The 7,070-nt window shown below is 40.8% G+C and overlaps 1 protein-coding gene across 1 annotated transcript in view; it reads left to right on the top strand.

The window, feature by feature from the left end:
- Positions 1 to 7,070, top strand: part of CDC14B (cell division cycle 14B) — a 28,888-nt gene that overhangs the window by 15,676 nt on the left and 6,142 nt on the right. Inside the window, exons 6-9 of the mRNA XM_008945983.1 lie at positions 3,791 to 3,857; positions 5,300 to 5,362; positions 6,267 to 6,354; positions 6,695 to 6,925. Coding sequence (XP_008944231.1) covers positions 3,791 to 3,857; positions 5,300 to 5,362; positions 6,267 to 6,354; positions 6,695 to 6,925 — 449 coding nt within the window. The remainder of the gene's footprint in view (positions 1 to 3,790; positions 3,858 to 5,299; positions 5,363 to 6,266; positions 6,355 to 6,694; positions 6,926 to 7,070) is intronic.

Genomic DNA, 7,070 nt, shown 5'->3' with positions numbered 1-7,070 from the left:
GTTCCCTCTTGTAGAGGAAACAGTTCTTAATTTCTCCCAAACAAGAGAATGTTTCTTCCAAACATTCCATTGGCTGCCACAATATGCAGAAAAAAATCACCAAAAAGCTTTTTTAGGAGGCAAGTTTACTGTCCAAGTATAGTGTTATGGGATGATTAATTCAGTCCTCGCTTTTTTGTGTTCCCTAGCTCTCTTGCCAAAGACATGGGCTTTTGATGATTTGAATTTCTACTGCTTTCCCCCTGCCACTACCACAGTGTAATGGCGTAGTGGTACCTCTCTTTATTTGCATACTTCCGTTGTCCCATTTCTCACTTAAATTCCAATTCCCAGAAGAACAAAAGTCCTCCTTAGGAAGACTGTAAGGTTTGTTTTGAAGTATCGTAGAGGTGTTTGTGGGTATTTGAGATGGTGGCTTTTTACTCAGGTCGCATTACCACACAATCACTCCAACAGGACTACTGAAGGAGATGCAGAGATGTGTTACATAATAAGACTGGCTGAGAACTGACTTCTCAAGACATGTCCAGACTCTGGGATAATACAGTCTGCTGAAGGGTCTGCATATATTGCCATTTTCTTGAGCATGCTGGTGCAACTAAACCTGGTGGAAATAAAGGAATTCAGATTTTGTTATTGATCAGCTGAGCTCTTGGTCTGGGCTCTGTTACTTTAAGATCTTAATCTCTGTGAAAAACTGCCCCTTCCCATAGAATAATAAAAAGCCAGTTACGTAGTTGCTACTTAGGGTCATTTTCAACATGAAAACTTCTGTTAGCAGAATGCAAAGATTTTATTTTTTTCACTAATAGAATCACAGAATCACAGTGAGGTTGGAAGGGACCTCTGGGAAGTCATCTGGTCCAACCTCCCTGATCAGGCAAGGCCACCTAGAACTGGTTGCCCAGGACCACATCCAGATGGCTTTTGCATGCCTCTGAGGATGGAGATTCTTGGGGCAACCTCTTCCAGTGTTTGGTCACACTCAGAGTGAAAAAAGTATTTCCTGATGTTCAGAGGGAACCTCCTGTGTCATCAGCAGACTTGCTGGGGGAACTCTCTGCCCCTTCATCCTGGTCATTAATGAAGATACTAAACAGGATCAAACACAGTGTTGACCCCTGGAGTACACCACTAGGTCCGGGCCTCCAACTACACGTTGTGACACTGATCACCACCCTTTGGGCCCAGCCATGCCAGTTTCCAGTCCACCTGTCTGCTTGACCAGCCCACACGTGACTGGCTTGTCTATGAGGATCTTAGGGAGACCATGTTAAAGGCTGCCTTGAAGTTCAGATAAACTATACCCACAGGTCTCTTATCATTTACCAGGCCAGTCATTTCATTGTAGAAGTTTATCAGATAGGTCAGGCATGACTCCGCCATGGTGAATCCATGCTGACTGCTCCTTATGATTTTGTTCTCCTTAATGTGCCTGGATTAGGTGTTCCATCACCTCTCTGGGGACTGATCTAATGATGATGAATCTGTAGTTCCTTGGGTATTCTTTCCTGACCTTGAAGTTGAGGGTGACATTTACTTTTCCCTAGTCTTCAGGCATTTTTTCCAGGTGCCATGGTTGATCAGAGGTTATTGAGAGTGGCTTTGCAATTATATCAGCCAGTTCCCTCAGCACTCATGGGTGCATCCCACCAGGCCCATGGCCCTAGGTATGTTCAGTTTGCAGAAATACTCCCTGACCCGGTCCTCTTCTACCTAGAGTAACATCTTCCTTACTTCAGCCTTTCTCCCTGGTTTCTGGTGCCTGGAATTCCTGAACACTGCTCTTGCTAGTAAAGCCCAAGTCAAAGAAGGGATTCAGTGCCTTAGCCTTTTCAATGTCCTGTGTAGCCAGGTCCCCTGTCTCATTGAGCAGTGGGCCCACATCTTCCCTAGTCTGTCTTTTGTTGACAATGTCAGAAAGCTTACAGAAGCTTTTCATCTTTTCTTTGACATCCCTGGCCAGATTCAATTACATTTGGGCTTTTAACTTTGCTAACTTCATCTCTGGATGTTCAGAGAGTGTCTGTATATTCCTTCCCTGGTTAACCTGTCCTTGCGTCTACCCTCTGTATGCTTCCTCTTTGAGTTTGGACAGGAGTTCCTTATTAATCCACACAGGCCTCCTGTCATTTTTGCCTGCTTCATATTCATTGGGATGAACAGCTCTTAAGCTTGAAGGGAGTGATCCTTCAATATTAACCAGCTTTCTTGGGCCCCTCTTCCTTCCGGGGCCTTATCCTATGCGACTCTCCCAAGCAGATCTTTGAAGAGGCCAGAGTCTGGTCTCCTGAAGTCCAGGGTTGTCAGTTTGCTTTTCATCATTATAGAATCGCTGTGGTTGGGAAGGACCTGCAGTCTATCTCCCTCTCACACTCCCTTACTGGCCTCAGTCATTCAGCCTCTCCCTCTCGCTCAGGCCCCAGGCCGAGCGGATCCCTCCCCTGCTCACCCCGAACACAGGTGCTGTCTGTGTCAGACTCTACTGGCAGAGCCGGGCTACGGCACTCTCTGCAGCCGGAGCCCTGGACACCCGCCCGCCTCCGCGGGACCCTGCCTGGGTTCTTCCTCGCAGAGGGCTTTGGCCGGGTCGCAGCCATGGCTGGCCCTGCCCCTGAGGCCTAGAGCTCGGTCTGCAGATCTTCTACACGCCCCTCGCTCAGCCGTGAGCCCTGCGCTCTCTAGGGCAGCGCCTGGAGGCGGGGCGGTCGCTGCGGCTCTGGCGAGTAGCGCCCTTTCCGGGCGGGGCTTATCCGCCGCTTCTCCCGGCTCCGGGAGACCCCTCAGCATCGCTGAGATGTGCCGCTCCCTGCCCTCAGGATCCTGAACTCCACCATCTCATAGCCACCGCATCTGAGGCTGCCTTTGTGTTGCACAACTTCAGTGAGCACCTCCAGAATACTAAAAATTGTAGTTGAAAGAAGACTTTTTAGTGAGAACCAGTTTCTCTTCATGTTTAAGCATAAAGAATTTTATGCATCTTAAGGAAAGTCTTTTACTATATCTACACAAATGCATATCTTGACAATTTTACTAAAATGCTGTTCACATATGTGTAGAATGCGTGTGCACAGCACCTTTTTTTCTTTTAAATGATGTCTGAAGAAAAAATTTGCAGACTACTAAAATTTTATTTTCTTCAACGTCTACTTCAGAATAAAATGTTAAGAGTGTATTTTAGAATATGCTATGAATTTATGCTAGCTTTTGCTACAAGGAGTTTGTGTTGTCTGTTCTTGTTTGACATGAACACTGAAACATGCCAGTTTCAATGTTCATGTCTCAAATTGAACATCAGCTTTACCAAACTGTAACTGGAGTAATCTTCCTGGGATCATCTGTTACCATAACTTATTTTATGTTTTATTATTATTTGGACAAGAGGAAATGGCCTCAAGGTGCACCAGGGGAGGGTTAGTTTGGATATTAGGAAAAACTTCACTGAAAGAGTTTTCAAGCACTGGAACAGGGTGCCAAGTGAAGTGTTGAAATCACCATCCCTGGAGGTATTTAAAAGACATGTAAATGAGGTGTTTAGGGACATGGTTTAGTGGTGGGCTTGGCAGCCTTAGGTTAATGGTTGGACTGGATGATCTTAAAGGTCTTTTCCAACGAAACCAATTCTGTGGTTCTGTTGTGGGATGCAAGATGGGGGAAATGAAGTAATCATTTGACATAATTACTTCATCATTACAGTAATTATCTTGAAGCATTTTTTTATAGATGTTTTAGAGACATATCTTACATTACTTAATGGGATAACTACAGTTTTGGTCATCGTATCTTGTAGGGATGCTTCCTTCGGTACTTGCAGTTTTCATCTGACATTGCTGGACTGTTTTCATGCAATAAACAAGGTCAGTAAAACAGTATTTTTCATACTGCCAAAGTTCAGCTAAATACTGCCCAGCAGAAGGCGGTGGCTTAGGAAGCTAGGATCCAGTTAGAGCTATGCAGTAGCAGATTCTCTGATTGTTGCTTCACTTACATATTCACTTACATTGTGACAAAACTTCTAGGTACAGCATCCACAGAAGTTGGCCCATAGCTTATGTAATCAATTAATGAAGACTTTTAAAAGGGTATTCTGAGTTTTGTTTATATAATCTTTCAGGACAGTAATTTACACCTCTAATCCCTGAGAGTTGTGTGGTAGGCTTATTATATTCCCCCCTGGTGTTACATTTTTGGCTGAATATAGCCTTTGAGAGTGATTTTGAATTGGTTAGTGGTACTTCTTAGGCATTTGCAGCATGTGCTAATGATTTCAAGTTTTGCTTTAGGAATACAAATAGGACAAATATTAGGAGGCTGGTGCTTTTTTTCTTAACTACAAATTATTATAATGTAGTATTTTACAGAAATACCATGGTAAAGTACCATGGTAGTGAAAGACCAGGGAATTTATATGCATTCTTCTTAGTCTCCATGAGCAGTGAAATGAGGAGTTCTGCTGCACTCCACCCTACTACTGCCTTTTGTACTATGTGTGTTTTTGCCAAATACTGATGTTTTAACTGATTAAGCCAGCTTCTTGCAGATTTGTGATTTTCAGCTATTTTGGATGTTTTGACATGGCCTGCTTTTATGCCAAGAGTGATAAATTGCTGTTCTTAGTACCAGTGAACAGAAGGAAAACTGCAGAAGATTATGCAGTGAAAAAGGAGGCTAGAATATAGCATTTTAAATATCTGGAGATAGGAGTTTATCTGTTTGTGCTTCCTGACTTAACAAGTGTGTAAACTGCCAGTTACCCAAATGTTTAAGTTTTTTATACAGTATCGGATACAGTGGTTGTGGATAATTACAGAACATCAAGGGACCAAACTAATGTCTGCTTAGGACTGTGTCTGCAAACAATTAAAAATTGTTGAATATACCAGCTTCATAATGAAAACAAATAGCATTCATGCACAAAAATATTTGCAAACTTTCAGTGCAGACCTTAGATTGCGTACTTATAATTTCAATATATAATTTTGCCAGCTATTTTTCTCTTTTTTATTCTGCACACCTAGCAGTGACAAAAAGACTAAATGCTTCTGTAGTCTGGAATTTTGTAGTTATCTGATAAAAACAGAGAAGAGTGGATTTGCTTGTCCAAGTTGGCTTACACTAAAATTCATAAATCTGTTTTGAACCATTACTGAGTTGATCTGTATTTTTTTAAAATGCATGAAGAAATCTCTTTGAAAGAGTACAACAGGTATTAAGGGGTTTTCAGTAACCTACAAGAGTCATAAACTGTTCTCATTGAAAAGGTGCCGTCTTTTGTTAAAAGCTGTATTCTGAATTTTAGGCTTTGCAATATGGTTTCCTGGATTTCAATACGTTTGATGTAAATGAATATGAGCATTATGAAGTAAGTGTTCAGTATCAGTCTTCTGATTTGTTTGCTACTATGAATGCCAAGGTGATTGTTTATAACACGTGCTATTTTTTGTAGTATTACGTTCCATTCCTGTTTTGTCTCTTTAATAAAACTTTGTTTTATAAAATTGTGTGGTCAGAGAGAAAATTAGAATTCAGATTTAAGCGTAGTCAGACTCAAACATAACGGGAGAAGCAGAAATTAAAATGGAAACAAATACTTTTTTCCATTATTGTTATTAAAGCCCTGGGAGACTATTATCAGGAAGTGGGAATTTGGCCACCTTTTAGAGGTCATGCATATTATTGAGCAGTCTTGATGAGTAATTTGGGGGCATACAAGTCCAGGTCTAACTGAATTATGGAGAGCAATTGCAGTGTGTATCTTTGAACACACGGCAAAGATATAATAACACTCTTTGAGGTAAAGAAAGAAACAGGGCTGGAAAATTCCAAGCCTATAAAATTGAGGGCATGGGAAACAAGTGTGACAGTGAAGGGCTGCAACTTCTGACTATATGCAGTCCCAGAAAAACAAAGCTGCAAGTTATCTGTAAAGAGAAAATTAAGTATTTGTAGAAAAAAAATTCATTATTAAATTGTGACCAGAGATAAGACCAAGGTCATAATTTAAAAGCCTATTAAAAAAAAAGAAAGAAAGTTGCCTTCATCTGAAGGACATTGGTTGTGTTATTCTAAAACTCTGATTTAGAAAGCAGAGAACACGGGCAAGAAAAGCATCTGGCATTGGCATTTTCCCAATGGAACAGAAAGCAGGCAAATAACTTCCTTTGGCAAAAAATGTACATCACTTCTATTTAGCATGTGTTTTGAAACAATAAGGAAAAACCTGAAAATACAGGGATAATGATAAACCAAGCATTTTCTCTTGACAGAGAGCAGAAAATGGAGATTTTAACTGGATAATACCAAACAAATTCATTGCCTTCAGTGGACCTCATTCAAGAAGTAAAATTGAAAATGGTATGCCTAAAAAAGGAGGTGGGGGACACAAGCCCACTGCTTTCTTAGTTGATTGTTATCAGTAAGAGCAAGCTTTAAAAATTGTTCCTCAAACAGTGTGTTTTTTCCTTGGCTCTTTTTTCTTTTATAAGAACCCTGGCAGTAAGATTTTAATGCTTGGTTTAATTGTATCTGACCTAGGTGGTTATGTTAAAATTCCATTTTCGGTTAGTCTATTTGTTTATGTTGAACATGAGTTCTATTTTGAAAGTGTTCTCTTGTCTTGTTTTTCATTCTTTGTGTAGTCCTGCAGGTTGAGCCTTACTCTATTCTTGGTTTTCTTCCTTCTTTTTTCAAATAGGCTATCCCCACCATGCTCCAGAGGCTTATTTCCCATACTTCAGGAAACATAGGGTCACCACCATAATACGCCTCAACAGAAAACTCTATGACGCCAAACGATTTGCAGATGCTGGATTTGAACATTTTGACCTCTTCTTTGCTGATGGAAGCACACCTAGTGATACTATAGTTAAAACATTTCTAAATATTTGTGAAAATGCTGAAGGTGTTATAGCCGTTCATTGCAAAGGTATAGTGTAAAACCAGTTTATATTACAAGTGATGCTTATAGTTCCTGAGGTATTCTGCATTATAATTCCATTATGTCTAGTTATTAGTATCTCTGCCAAACAGCAGCTTTTCCATACAGATTCTTTCTGTGCTTCTATTCTGTA

The sequence above is a fragment of the Merops nubicus genome, unplaced genomic scaffold (assembly GCF_000691845.1).
Source record: "Merops nubicus isolate BGI_N331 unplaced genomic scaffold, ASM69184v1 scaffold12888, whole genome shotgun sequence".
NCBI lineage: Eukaryota > Metazoa > Chordata > Aves > Coraciiformes > Meropidae > Merops > Merops nubicus.
This window is presented reverse-complemented; position numbering and strand designations above follow the sequence as displayed.